The sequence below is a fragment of the Rhinopithecus roxellana genome, chromosome 1 (genome assembly GCF_007565055.1).
Source record: "Rhinopithecus roxellana isolate Shanxi Qingling chromosome 1, ASM756505v1, whole genome shotgun sequence".
Classification (NCBI taxonomy): Eukaryota; Metazoa; Chordata; class Mammalia; order Primates; family Cercopithecidae; genus Rhinopithecus; species Rhinopithecus roxellana.
The window spans coordinates 55,992,555-56,005,252 of NC_044549.1; the positions used below are offsets into that span (position 1 = coordinate 55,992,555).

Sequence of the window (12,698 nt, forward strand, 5' to 3'; positions counted from 1 at the left end):
TGAAGCTGTCACTCTACCATTAAACCTGTGACGCCAGGCCTTAAGCCTGTTGAAGGTCGAGCCCCCAGAAAGGTCACATATGCTCCTGCCTTGGGCCGCGGGGCCCGGGTCTCTTCCCAAGGGTTGGGTGGAGAGGAGCGGCAGGGTCAGAGGCGTGGGGGCGGGGTCGCACCCGAGGCCTCGGACAGCGGCTAGGGCGCAGGACGCGCAAGTCAGTAGGGCAGGCTTCGGGCTGCGCGGGGATGAGGGGCGCGCGGGCGCGGGTGGGCGCGTGGCCGCGGCGGGGGCGCGCGGGGGCGGGCCGGCCGGGGAAGCGGGAGGTAGGCAGAGAAGAGGGCGGCGCCGGCAGGTCGGCGGCAGCTGCTATTTGAGCGCAGGTCCCGGGCCGGGCGCTCAGAGCGCTTGGAGCCAGCGCTGCAGGGAGATCGCAGCGCGCAGCCCGCAGAGGCGCTGCGGCCGGTGCAGCTCCGGAGGCCCGGCGCGGAGAAGGCGGCGGCGGAGGAGAGGCCGAGTTACCGCCCGCCGCCCGCGCCCGCGCCCCCCCACCCGCGGCCGCCGCCGCCGCCACTGCCCCCCCCTCCCCGCGGCGCCGCATCTTGAATGGAAACATGGCGGTGCCGGCTCGGACCTGCGGCGCCTCTCGGCCCGGCCCAGCGCGGACTGCGTGCCCCTGGACCGGCTGCGGCCCCCAGCCCGGCCCCGGCTCCCGGCGCCCGGCGTCCGGGCCCCCGCGCCCGCTGTGGCTGCTGCTGTCGCCGCTGCTGCTTCTACCGCTGCTCGCCGCCCCCGGCGCCTCTGCCTACAGCTTCCCCCAGCAGCACACGTAAGTGGCTTGCGCCCCGCTCTGCCCCCCGGTCCGCGCTGCTCCTTCCCTGCGCCCCGCGCCAGGGCAGAGGCGCTGAGTCCGGCTGCCCGCTGTGCCCGGGGGCGGCGGCCCCAAGCCCCAAAGGCTGGCAGCCGCGGTCCAGGCGCTCTGGCTGCGTCGCGAAACTTCCCCGCGGTGCCCCTGCTTCCCCCAAATCCCCCAAATGAGGCAAGGCAAGATCTTCAAGCCCCGGGAGGCGTAGGGAGGGGGGTCGAGCTTGTCAGCTGATTCCCCTGGCGCTGACCCGGTGAGAGGGAAACTCGGGTTGGGTGAGGGGGCGGCCAACGACCCCTGCCCGGCGGAGTTGGAGCGGCGCATCTGCCCCACGTTCCCTCCCTGGTGGGAACCCGGCGCTTTACAGCCAGAGGTGAGGGACATCTCCACACCTGCCTTCAAGGGCCTTTTCCTTTAGTGGGGATCTGTATGCCAAGGATGCGAGCACCTTCTTGCTGTGGCCAGTACCACAGAGGCAGTGTCCCCTGTTCTTGGTCCCCCCTCTACCTGAGGAGAGAGTCCCCTGGAGAGCCCAGTTGGGAGGTGAAGGCGTTGGGGTGGGCAGAGGTGAATGGTGAGAAGGACCCTTGCCTGTGCCTGCTGCTGCTGCCAACAGGATAATAGCCTATCCTGGCTCTGCCAGCTTCCGCAGGTTTTCTGGTCCTTCTGAGCCTTCTCCTCCTCCCCAAGAGCCTGCAAACTCGGGTTGCCTCCTCCGGGTGAGCTTAGCCAGATGTGTCTGGGGGAGTGGATGTTCAGTGCATGTGGCCTTTAGGACGTATCAGTTTCCTGACACTGTGCTTCAGCCCTATGTCAGTGCCCAGACACCCCTTTGGGGCACAGTGACCACCCTGCTTCTGTTATCTGTCTCTGGGTCTGAGGAGCCACCTGTCCCTGGACTTCTTCACTAGTGTCCTGGACTGAAGATTGGGGCATGAGTCGTCGGGCTGCTGGTGGCCAAGGGGAAGGGTCTGGCCTCAGGGAAAGGGAGAGGCTGGCTCTGTGTCATTTAGACCAGCTCTGCCCAAGGGTAAGAGCCCCTGGTTCTGCTACAAAACCTGCCAACTCCAGCTCGTAGGCTCTCTAAGATGAGGGAAAAACAAACTCAGGAAAAGCGCCTCTTTGGGTCTCTCTCTCTGTCTTGTCATCAGCACAGCCTGGCTGTGCTCAGGCGGGTGATCAGTTGGCAAATTACAGGTGCCGCACGGACGTGTCCTCTGTCAACTGTCTGGATTTTTCATATGTGTGTGTGGGAGGGTGCCCAGGGAGAAAATAATCGTATGGAAGTTCAGGGCTGGTGGGTGCATTTTTGTCTTTCATTTGCTGTGATGGAAATGGACTTCAATCACAGTGCTTAAAAAGAGCAAAAGCATTTTTTTTGTTGTTGTTCTTTCTTCCTCAAAGCCAAGCACGATCCAAACCACAATTATTTTTTTCTTAGCCGTTTCATAGCTCCTTGAGTGAAGGTTTAAGTAGATGTCTTTTTCCACCTCACCCGACCTCACTCCCTTTCCCTGAAACGTGCAATTGGTCAGATGGCTTCTGGGCCTGCACGAGTCTCTAGAAGGCTGATGTGAGACCCTGACCAGAGTAGACACCTATCCCTCTGTCCCCAGCCAGAAGATGGGGAGACGGGTGTGACAGCAGCGGCACATTTCCAGCTGGACACTCTTCTCTTGTCAATATAGTTGGAGCTAATTTGAGGGTTTGGGACATGTCTTGAAAACCATAATTAGAGAATGAGGGTGGAGGTGGGGTGGGTGCTGTGCCGCTCTGAGGGTCCAGGGGGAGGTGACTAATGGTACAACGACACAGAGGGTTTGCTGTGACAGCCAGCGCCCTTCAGCTGCCCTGGTCCCGCAGACGAGGATGCCCATTGATCCTTGGAGGGAGGAAGGGGAGGGAATCTTGAAGCTCCCCACACATGACCATGGCCAGTGGAACTGGTGCTTTTGTTGAACTGATAAGAAAGGTTTAGGCTGTCGTTGGGGCCAGAAGGTTCTGTGGGGTTGCTCAGGGATGGGTGGCCTTCCAGAACCTTCTGCTGGGTCAGTGTGACCAGGCTGGGATGACACTTTGATACAGGTGGATTTCCAAGGAGAAGAGTGGAACCCAGCTTCATGGCACTGGAGTGACAACCCCTCAGTGGGGAAGGCCCTCAATGAGAAAGTCATTTTCTTGTTAGTGTCTACCAGTGCAAAGAGGCCCAGCTTCACAAGCTACTGGATTTTAAGCACGTGTGGGTTTGGGGTCCGCTAGCTGTGATTTCTGTAATGGCTCTGGCAGCATGGCTCTCTGCCCACCAGGCAAAATGGACCAAGGCTGCTGCTGGATTGAGAAGGGCAGAGGGGTTACCGCTGAAGGGAGGACAGGGCTTCAGGGGTTTTTTTGGGGGTGGAGGGAGTGGGCTCTCTCACCTTACCTGGACCTTGATTCAGAGTTTCAAACAAGGAGGAGGCTACATGTGTGCACGCATGTATGCACACATGTGTGCACTTGTTTGGCTGAGTGTGGGGGGCCTGAGTCTGAGTATACCTTTCACCTGCCTCCTCCTCTTTCCAGTTATGCGCTCCCCAACATCAGGCCACTGCCGCTGGCTGAGGGGCAGCCCTCATTGCTTTGCCTCCCCTTGTGTCTTTCCCTCCCTCCTCCCCGTCCCCCTTCTTCGGGTCTTTCATCAAGCTGTACCTATCCTTCCCTGCCTGCCTCTTTTGTCCTCTCTGCTGGGCCTCTGTGCCCTGTTCTCCGGGGCCCCTGGGTTTCTCTGTCCCCTGCTCTGTGGAGTCCCTGCTGAGTGCTGGGTGGAGCACCGGGCTGAGCTGGCCCACCTGACTGTACCCTCTTAGCCCAGCTCTGCTCCAGCGATGGTGTTGGCCAGCGTCTCCCTGCCTCTGAGGGTGGGCAGAAGCAGTGAGGGGCCTGAGGGGTTTGAACCACCAGCAGATTAATGACAACCAGAGTACGTGCTCCTCTCCTGAGTGGACACATGGGGAGCAGTGCCTACAACAGGGCATGCGTCAGTCTAGCTATGGTTAATGGTGGGTGACGTGTGTCTGTCTGGGCCTTCCAGCCCCTGTCTCCACCTCCCTGTGGCTCTCCCTGTTGGAGGGAGGCAGCATCACACATCTGGGTCCCCCATCTTCCCAACAACCTGCCGCAGCTTTTGCAGTAGGGAGGGGTGAGGCTTCGCAGCCACTGCTGCCATCACCGAGATGCAGAGCTGCCAGGTGCTCACAGCCCTCTGGTGTGGAGGACTTTGGGGGGACCCTTGGCTGCTGTTCACCTGGACTCCATCTTTATCAGGCACCTCCTTTTGGTCAACTGTGCCAGGCTAACCCCTGAGAAAGGAGGAAGCTCGTTTTAGGATGAATCCCCTCACAGTCTGCAGGTGAATCTCACTCCAGATTCTTTGTCACACTCATGTCCCCATGGAGAGACTGACTCCAGAGTGAAGCTGGCCTCTCAGTGGACTTCTGCAGAGAGTATCCCCTTCTCCTTCTGCCTGTGTGCAGGTGGGCACTGCCAGCTTCTGGCACCTCTGATGTGTATGGGTGGACACTGCCAGCTCCTGGGAGGATGTAGTTTGGGGACATGCTGGGTGTCAGGTGTAGACTTTGCAGGCTCCATTGGGATGACCTTGCCTTAGTTTCCACAATTGAAATGATAGAATCTGCTTAAGAGGCTGGTGGTGAGAATTAACAAGAGAGGATGACGCCTCTAGTGGGCAGGGAGGGCTCCGTCAGGTGCTATGGCTGCCACTGTTAACATTAGCATTAAGCCCAGATGCTGCAGCCATGCGGTAGCCAGTCTCACTGTGAGACTCGCCAGTCTCCAGGGCTCCCACAGGCTGGGTGGCCACCTGTCTCTCTGCTTTGCTCATGCTGCCCTGCCATGACTGTGCTCTTTTCTCAGGTTTAGATCCCCTCCTTCAAGGTCTCACAGCTGCACCTTCCAGAGGCCTTCCCATCCCAGCTCTGGGCTGTGCCACTCTATCAGGCTGTGCCCACCCGCATCAGATTCTACCTCCTTGAGGAAGACACTGGGCCACCTCCCTCTCTCACCCCCTGCAACACAGCTTGACTGTGGTGGGGGACATCACCAGGCTAATGGTGATCTCCCTTACTGAGCCCAGGCCAGTCCCCTCAACCACATTAGTGCCTTGATCTCAGAGCCCGTGGTCATGTCCATCCTCCAAATGGGGAGACTGACCTCAGAAAAATGAAGGGACCTGCTTAAAGCCCACAACCATGAGAGGCAGGGCTGGGAAAGGATGGATCTGTCAGACACTTGGCTGCCCAGCCAGAGGGCTGGGGACATCTGGGCAGTGGGCCCAGGAAGTGGAGGGGGGCTTGAAACCTGAATCTTTGGGAAGAAAATGAAGAGGCCTAGGATGTGGGAGCTGGGCCTGGGGCTTCCAGCTGTGACTTTGCCCCATCTGTTTCTCTTTCCTCCTCTGGGTCTCAGGCAACCCTGAGGGGCCTTCCTTGGCATGAAGCTGCCCTGCCAGCCCCAGTGCTTATAGCCCCAGTGCTGACCTCCATCTACCTCCCACGTATACACAGGCTATCATGGAGCACCCCCAGCCCAGAGCTTTCCTTCCCCGAGCTTTGAGTTATGGGCCAGGCCTGCTCTGTGTGGAGAGGTGGAGGACAGGAGGGGCTTCATCTTGAGATGAGATGCTGTTTCCCTCTCCGGATTCCAGTCTGATTCTGGAGAGAAAGGTCATGGAGGTGGGGGTGGGGCTGGGGGTTGTTCGTGGAAACCTGAGGCTGGCTTCTCTAGTCCCTTGGCAGTTTTGCCAGGTCTGAGGGGACTTCACAGGGCTAGGAACTTATAGATGCTTGGGGGGCCTCATGCCATCTGGACGGGTGGGACTTGGGGGGTTTGGGAACCAGTGTTCAAGGGCTCGTTGCTAGGAAACTCTCCAAGGGGCAGTGGAGGTTTGGGAGTCAAGGCAGGTGGGCCTGAGCCCTGTTTGGCAGGGTGATGCTGCCTGTAGGATAGGAGTGGTCTTTCCCTCTCTGCCCCCTTCCAGCCACCTACCCCACTCCCATGCAGAGATTTGCCTCCAGACTTGGTGCCTTGTGTCTTTGAGTGACTGGGTGCGGGCCTCAGGCCTGGGGAGGACATGCCGAGGGTGAGGGGCTTTCCCGTTGCTGGCTACAGCCCTCCAGCCAACTGGGAAGATTCTCTTCATGTCAGGTTTTTTTTCTTCTGGTGCCTACTGTCTAAACAAGAAGCTACAGAATCAATATTCGTATTTCCTGAGGGAAGTGTGTGTGTGGTTTTTGCTTTTTTTCCCTTCCCTTCTTCTCTTGTCCTGTGTAACCTGAAGAGCCTCCAGAGCTGCCTGTGGCTAAGGGCAGAAGGAGGGGGCAGTGCAGGTGACCACAGAGATTGAGATGGCTGTGCTGGCTTGCAGGGTCCCCACAGGGGTCTCTTGGTGCCTCCCTAAAGGAGTCAAGGTTCTGTCATTCAAGTCTACATACGGTCAGGACCTAAGGGGCAGACTCAGCCAAGCCCTGCCCTGCCCTGCCACCGTAAGACTCAGGCTGTTGGCTTGGTGTCCTTGGTCCTGGTCCCGCTCCTCTCACCTGGGCCCCCACAGTGCTTTTCCTTCTGGATCTGGTCTGGCCCTGCTGGGTCCCCAGCCACCACTGTTACCCGTGACTGAGCCTGGTGAGGGGAGAGCCTCACAAACTAGGAGACTGTCTAGCTGGGATTAGGTGGGGGAGAATCTTCACAAACGAGTTCCAAAAGCCCCCATCTTAGGTCAGGGGGCCCCTGTCAAGGGCAAGTCCAGCCTGATCTTCTCAGTTGGGTAGCTTGCTTTGTGACCTTGGATAAAACCCCTCCTCCCCCTGGGCCTCAGTTTCCTCTGTTCCAGGATCCTTCCAACTCTGACATTCCAATGCCCTAAGAAGACAGATCTGGGGTCTTCCTGCTCCTCTCCACGCCCTGTTTTAGCTGTGGCCGCTGGGCCTTATCTCTTCCAGTGCGAGGGTGCCTGGACCTCCCATCCTCCTTTGGCCATACCTTGGGTGTCTCGTGGCTGCTTTTCAAATTGACCCACTTTGAGCTCTGATCAGCCTAATTGTTTAGCAGAGAGGGAGGGGCACTGCTGATCAGTATCCATCTCTCCCACCTGGGAAATGATCTTCATTAAAGAAAGGGGAAGGGGTGGGTGAAAAGGGTGAGAAGTGACTCCCTCTGCCTGTCTTTTCCCCACCCCTCTTAGACCCTGGGCCTCTTTCTTCCCCTTTGATGCCTGCCTTCCCTGCTGGCTAGTTCTGTCTGAACAAGCCCCCTCTTCCTGTGCACTGAGACTCTGCCACTTCTCTCAACAGCTGTGTGACCTTGGGAACTTCCACAGCCTCTCTGGGTCTTGGAGCCTTATCTGTAAAACATGGCTGTACTGCCACATAGGGTTGGGGTGTGACAGACGGTGAGGGATGGGCCTGGCCCTAGGGAGTCTGTGATAAGGGCATGTGGATCCTGACTGGATCTAGGGGGATTTGCAGTCCAGCTGGGCCTGCACTCCAAGTGCTAGCCACTGTCCCCTTATCCATAGCACCCAGCTCCCATCCAGGCCCTACAGGCACTTGAGACCCACTTGTGGTTTGTGAGTCTTTCCTCTTGTGCTTGGCCCTTGCCTTTGCCTGTGTGCACCTGTCAGCTTGTATGTGGGTGTGTCTACACCTGTGTGTTCGTGTGTGTGCATGTGTCAGATGTGTTCATGTCTAAGCATGCTTGTGTGTATACCCACTTGTATGCGTGTTTGTACTCACAAGTGGATGTGTGTGTGTAAGTGTGTGTGCACGGGCATTCTCGTGTAGGCAGTAGTAGGCATGTGTGTGTGTGTGCATATGAATTCAAATGTGGGCATGTGCTTGGGAGCCTATGTAGTGCAGGCACACATGTTGTTTATCTCTGTGGCCAGAATGGGCTCCTAGTGCCCACCTTCACCACCCGCCTTTGAGGTTAATGCCAGGGCTCAGCTGGGCAAACACTGGCAGTAGGAAATAAAGCATCCTGATTGTTAGGAACAGTGTTTTGCAAACTTTTATGTTAGAAACAGCCTGAGTTAAGGCTGAGCTGGAAAGTTTGATCTTCTACCAACTGGCGTGATGACAGTCTGCAAAGGAAACAGAGGCTGCGTCCTTGTAATTCAAATTTTTGCAAATTGAATGGTATTTGGATTCACTGGAGGACTTGGGACTCAGAGGAGCTCCTTGAGTCCTTTGTGAAGTGAAGCATCTTTGCAAACAGCCGTTCCCGTGTGGAAAATCTGGAGGGTGGGTGTGGAGCCCGGGCTCAGGCAGAGTGGGAAGCTCTTGCTGTGTGACCTTGGGCTGGCATGTTTCCCTTTCAGAGTGGGTGCTTCTCATTTGCACACTGAAGGGCAGGAGACTGGCAGCCCTTGAGTATCTGCTGTGGGTTTGGGTCCTCCCTGCTGCAAGACACTGTGGGCACGATTTGGGCTGTAAAAACTTTGGCTTGATGATCCCTTGATGATCTGGAGGGATGATCCCTCCAGATGTTCTCTATCTGGAGCATCTCCAGCGAAGACATTTCCTTCAAGGATGGATTTTTGTCTACTGAGTCTTCATAAATAAGGCTGTCCAGGTGCCCTGTGATGGGCCCTGGCCCCACTAGCTCTGTGGACCCAGTTCTTGTGGGTTCTGATGTCTGAGAGAACCGTAAGTTTTGCTTTCCTGGCATTTTCAGGACTCACCTGTGTGTTGTCAGTGCTGTGATTTGTCCAGGGCCCTTGGCATTTTGGGAAGTGGCTGTGAGGGTCTCAGGAGCCTACAGGCCAGGAGGAGTTCCTATGGGGGCAGGGAGCCTGGGTGCAACTGTCTCCTTGGGCATTATGGGCTTTGCATGCTTCCCTAACTTGGAAAGGACATGCCACAGCCACAGAAATCCCTGAGGTCGTGATGCCACCATCATATACACAGGGAAACTGAGGCCCAAGATGGGGGAAGGGAACCTTCAAGCCCCACATATCTGCAGCTGCACATACTCTGTGGGCAGAGCCCAGCCCCCATCTCTAATGATCAGTACAGACTGTGGGGAGGGTGACTCCCTGTGCAGCCTTCCTTGCACTGATGTACAGCTGTTTCTCTTAAATAAAAATATCCGGCCGGGTGCAGTGGCTGACGCCTGTAATCCCAACACTTTGGGAGGCCGAGGTGGGAGGATCACTTGAACCCACGAGTTGAAGATCAGACTGGGCAACATGGTGAAACCCCATCTCTACAAAAAAAATACAAAAATTAGCCAGGTGAGGTCATGCACACCCATGGTCTCAGCTATTTAGGAGGCTGAGGTGGGAGGATTGCTTGAGCCCGGGAGGTTGAGGCTATATGGAGCTGTGATGGTACCATTGGACTCCAGCCTGGACACAGAGTGAGAGCCTTTCATTTATAAATAAATAAATAAATAATAAATGAAATCTATGGCATGAGGTCGGGGGGCAAGTTGAGGTCTGCTTTGGCAAACTCAAAGGGCAAGATGTCTATGTGGTGTGAGGCCCCAACTCCTGGGGTTTCTATGGGGCAAACTCTGATGTCCCTGTGCTGTTTCAGAGACACAAAAGCCTTCTGGGTCCCCTTGGGAAGGATAACTTTGTCACCAGGCAGTGTGGGCTTGGAGGGGCTGGCGTATTCCTGAGACGGTAGAGGCCCGTGCTCTGCCTTGAGTTTCCAGCCTGATGTGGCATTTCAGTCTTGATCACTTCCTTCCGCAGCCCACGTTCTCCTCCTGCTGGCCCCTCCTAAAACGCTGCATTTGAAGCCTTAAAGGTCAGGCCTGGTGCTGCCACCAGTTCCAGCAAACAAGCAACTAAACAGCCCACCCCCGCCCTGCCCCCACTTCAGTTATGAGAAAAGAGAATGAGCTGGCAGAGCAGGCTTCTGGGCTAAGGGCCCTTGCAAATGGGCATTTCTCCTTTCTCCCTGTGAACTGAGTCCGTGGTGGGTGTGTTAGGGCCCTGGGAATCTTTGTGTCTCTCCTTGGACCCCCCCACCCCCATCCCAAGGCTTGCTGGAGTGTCTCCCTTTCGGGCTAGCTGGGACCTTGTACCCCAGAAGCCTGCCGTGGGCAGAGCCCCACTTCCCTAGCTGGCCCCTGAGGCCTTGCCTGGACTGGCTCCAGCCTCTGGCCCTGGGACTATCTGGGACACTTCAAGGTCCTGGGAAGAGCTTTGGCTTCCTACCTCTGGCTTTTGTGAACCGTGTCTCTCTCCAGGCTGCCGGCTCTGCCCAGGGCCCCTGGGCAGGAGCCTTCCTTACCAACACCCTCCTCAGGCTCCCTGCCCTTTGTGGGTCCTTCCTCCAGCCCCGTGCCCCTCCTCCAGCTCTGTGCCGGGTCATGGGGCCCTTGAGGAGTAGGCATTGAGCTGACTGCCACCCCCTCAAGATCTGAGTCTGAGGAGCGCATTTGGCTGCCAACAAGAGGCTGCTTCTGTGCTTATCATGGAACCTTAGTGTAGTGGGTTTTCATCATGGTGGGCCCTTTATCCCCTGACAGGGAGCCAACAGGTGTGTGATGCGGCTGTGTGTGATGGCAAAGACCAAGTGGTCACCTGTGCTCAGCCTGATGGCCTCATTTTTGGTGTAGCTGTCTGTCCTTGGTCAACTTCCTGTATGGCAACAAGATGGCTGCCACAGCTCCAGGCATCATGTGCAGACCCAGGCACTAGGCATGTCTCCTCTGGGTTTCTCTTAAGAGGGGAGGAAACCTTGCCCAGAAGCCCCCAGCCGACTTCCTGTCACACTCATTGCCTGGCACTGGGTCACATGTCCACTCTGAACCAATCACTGGCAATCTAAATAGTACACTGTGATTGGTTCAGGCTAATCAGGATTTACCCTTGAGCTGAGGATGGGGTCACCTTGGGCTGGAGGTGGAGATTCTGCAGAAGGCAGGGAGTGATGGAGGATGGGGAAGCAGTGTTTGCTGCCGGATCAGAGGAGAGGCTTGAGGGTGGGATTTGGGGCCAAGGAAGAGGTAGGAGGTGAGGGGACGGGTGACCATGCCAAGGAAATGTTTGTAAAGGAAGTAGTTGTTTTAACCATATCAATCACTACAAGCTGGGCCCCGGGTGGTATGTTTTATACTTGTTAGGTCAGTCCATTTTTATCCCACTTTCACAGATGAGAAAAATTGAGGCTTAGCCAGGCTAAATGATAAAATCACGCAGATGGCAAGTGGCGGGGGCAGGATTCCTCCTAGTGCTGGGGTTCAAATGCTCAGCCCTGTCCCATACATCCCTCCTGCATCTCACCTCCTCCAGGCAACCCCTGGCCACAGGACCTTCAGGGTATCCCTACACTCCCATGGTGTTCTGCCATGCTTCTCCCTGTGTAGGGGCTGCCCTACTGGCCAGGCTGACATCCTTGGAGGGTTTATTTCTCACCGGGCCTCTGGTGTCCCTAGGTTCCTTGCAGCCACCTCAGGACCAGAAGTAGGAGATTTTTGGCTCCCAATCCGCTTCCCAGTAGAATAGTCCCACCCTTACTTGTGTTATAGATGTGGGTCAGTGGGAACTGTGGGACCAGTTGGTCCAGTTTAACTCCCATGTGGTACAGATGGGAAAACTGAGGCCTGGAGAGGGACACATCCATGGGCCTCTCAGCACTTGAGGCATAGCCTAGACCCAAACCTGGGGTTTGGGGGAGCAGCCACTGCCCTCAAGTTGCTGTACTGTGCCGTGGTCAGGCAGGGCCTAGGCAGACTGTTTAGGACAACAGCGAGTTGCAGGTTCAGATGATGTCTGAAGATAGTGCTGGCATGAGTGGGCCAAGAGGATGGCCAGAGGGGCATGTCCTGCTGCTGTGAAACAGCGCAGCTGACCTGGCCTTAGAAGGCCACAGCCACGGAAATGACGCATAGACATGGCCATGGGAAGGCCCAGACATGACCGGGTGCTGCCTGTGAGACTTCATTCTCATCTTGTGGGGAGGGTGGCTTCAGGGTGGGGTGTACTTGCCTATAGTGGGGATATACTTTTGCCTACATACTGCAGAGGACTGGGTGTCATTGGACAGCACCCAGTGGTGAATATGATGAGATCCATGCTCAACGTGGCCGGGAGCCTAGCCCTTCCCATTACTCTCTGGCTGTGTTCTCTGCACCAGTCCTGGGTCCAGGTTGGGCAGTGTCCAGGAGCCGGTCAGCCAAGGGCACAGGTCTTGGGGTAAACCCTGGGCTCTGTCCTGCTTCTGGATTGGGTGCTCCTCTGGCCAGTGTTCCCAACCTGTCACATGAGGAAAGAGGGATCTCTGGGGCTGTCCAAGGGTCAGAGAAAGGAAGAAGCTGGCCTCTACTGGCCACGGCTGTGAGTCTGCTGACTGATAATCCTCCTCTGATCCGGGTCTCGTTCTGGGGTTTTCTCCCAGTCGCATGCTGGAACTGGTGGTACTGTCACCGGTGCTCACAGAGTAGGCAGGCAGGGTAGTCTGAAATCACTTTCAATTCTCCTACCTCTCCATCCTTCACCCTCCTTTCTTCCTCCCCACTCCATGCCTGCCTCACTCCCTGGGCTGTGCCTAGTGGTACCTGGGCAGAGCAACTTGAGGGGAGGGAGGCAGCATGTTTAATTGTTTAAGCCACACCTTAGCTGGCGCAGGCCCCAGAAACCCTAGGGGCTTGTACAGCAGGGTCTGTGGGCCTCCCCTTGGCCCTTCCTCTTCCAGTCTCCTCCTAACCCACCTTAGCCTCACTGTGGTACTCTGGGGCAAGCTTCCTGCCCTCCTCCTCTGAGCCTCAGTGTCCTCACTGTTCTCAGCACCCTCCATAGAAAGGGATCCTTCTGCAGCTGACAGTGGTGCTC

General features: G+C 56.8%; 1 protein-coding gene across 4 annotated transcripts in view; it reads left to right on the forward strand.

Moving 5' to 3' along the window:
* Positions 1-608: 608 nt before the first annotated feature.
* The window catches only part of CACNA2D2 (calcium voltage-gated channel auxiliary subunit alpha2delta 2), a 140,325-nt gene continuing 128,235 nt past the window's right edge, over positions 609-12,698 (forward strand). For all 4 annotated transcript variants that reach the window (XM_030936261.1, XM_030936299.1, XM_030936350.1 and 1 more), the window contains exon 1: positions 609-823. In XM_030936261.1, coding sequence (XP_030792121.1) covers positions 609-823 — 215 coding nt within the window. The remainder of the gene's footprint in view (positions 824-12,698) is intronic.